Source organism: Bison bison, unplaced genomic scaffold (assembly GCF_000754665.1).
Source record: "Bison bison bison isolate TAMUID 2011002044 unplaced genomic scaffold, Bison_UMD1.0 scf7180017863702, whole genome shotgun sequence".
NCBI classification, from domain to species: domain Eukaryota; kingdom Metazoa; phylum Chordata; class Mammalia; order Artiodactyla; family Bovidae; genus Bison; species Bison bison.
Genome location: NW_011494274.1, coordinates 1,641,841 through 1,643,354, shown reverse-complemented (window position 1 = coordinate 1,643,354; position 1,514 = coordinate 1,641,841). Strand labels below are relative to the sequence as shown.

At 65.5% G+C, this 1,514-nt stretch overlaps 1 protein-coding gene across 1 annotated transcript in view; it reads left to right on the top strand.

The window, feature by feature from the left end:
- Positions 1-466: 466 nt before the first annotated feature.
- The window catches only part of SDC2 (syndecan 2), a 123,801-nt gene continuing 122,753 nt past the window's right edge, over positions 467-1,514 (top strand). The window contains exon 1 of the mRNA XM_010833476.1: positions 467-1,025. Within this exon, the coding sequence (XP_010831778.1) occupies positions 966-1,025 (60 nt within the window). The 5' untranslated portion in view covers positions 467-965. The remainder of the gene's footprint in view (positions 1,026-1,514) is intronic.

Below are 1,514 nucleotides of genomic sequence, written 5' to 3'. Positions count from 1 at the left end.
ATTCTCGCAGGCAGAAAAGCTATTAATAAATACATATCTCGTTTTTCACCGATCTTTCTTCCAGAAAAGTGCAAGTGAAAAGGAAATAGAGAAGAAGGAGTACGCAGGAGGAGAGAGGAAAAGGGGGGAGAGACTAGGGGAGAAAGAAGCCAGAGAATGAAGGCGTAGCAGAGCGCTGAAGCTTGGACTGAGGACGAGCGGACCCAGCGCAGCCGCGGCGCGGAGCCGCCTGTGGCCACTGGTCCCCGGAGCTGCCAATCCGGGCGTAATCCTGGAGGAATTTCTCCCGGGTTTCGCTGGGAGTCACACTGCCGCCTCCTCTCCTCGGGCGGCCCGGAGGAGTCCGGAGAAGCCGGCTGGGGAGGGAAGAGGGAGGGAGAGGGAGAGGGAGGAGGAGGGAGGGAGCGGAGGAGGAGGAGGACCCGGGGAGGGAGGCGGCGGCGCGGGAGGAGGAGGAGGCGGAGGAGGAGCGCCGCGGCGGAGCCACTAGCCCGGCTCGGACGCGCTACTCTCCAGATACTCCGGGAGCTCCAGCCGCGCGGATCGCGCGCCCCCGCCGCTCTGCCCCCAAGCTTCAGCTGCAGCTACATTCGAAGCCATCTAATTTATTCCTCAAAAAAATCAGAAACGGAGCAGCGACACAGGGAAGGAGTCCGCGGAGGAGTAAAACCACAGCAGAGCAACAAGATCCTCCGAGCCGCCTCCCCCGCCCGGAGCCACAATCCGGCCTCGGGAGTGGAGGAGCCAACAAGTGAGAAGGCGCCGCGGTCCCGGGGCGCAGCCGGAGGAAGCGGGCGCTCCGGAGCCCCGAGCCCCCCGAGTCCCCTCGAGCCCCCCGAACAGCGATCGCTGCGGCAGCTCTGCTCCGGATCGTACTGCGCGAGCAGCGCCGGGCGCTGGGCGAGAAGCTTCGTGTTCTCCCTTGTTGCAAGCGGGCGGCTGGGAGCCACCGGTCCCGGAGGAATATGCGGCGCGCTTGGATCCTGCTCACCTGGGTCTTGGTGGCCTGCGTGTCCGCCGAGTCGGTGAGTTGGGTCGGGCGGGGGACGCGCGCGCCTTTTAGGGTGCGGAAGCCGAGCCGAGTCCGCAGACCCCGCGGGGAATTGGGGAGCGCCCCCTGGGGGATGCCCCTCTAGCCCCCCGCTGCCAGACGTATCGCTGGGGATCCCCCGGGGATCTAAGGGACAAATGCGCTCCACGCCTTCTCCCCTTTCCCTTCCCACAGAAAAGCGCCTCTCGCCGAAGTTACCCTGAGGTCCCCCGGGATGAGAGCGAAGGTATTGCCGTTTTGTCGAACCGCGGAGGCCGCTGAAGAGGTTCCCAACTTATTCACCCTCCCGCGGGTCTTGCTGCGTGGCCGAGAAGGACCGATGGGGAAGGGGGACGAGAGAGAGGAAGCATGCATAGGGCTTCGAAGGAACTGGTCCCCCGCCCCGCGCGCTCCCTGAGACTAAGGGACGGCCTGGAAACTTTGGGGGTCCCTTCCTCCGTGCACCCTCCCCCCGCGCCCCCCC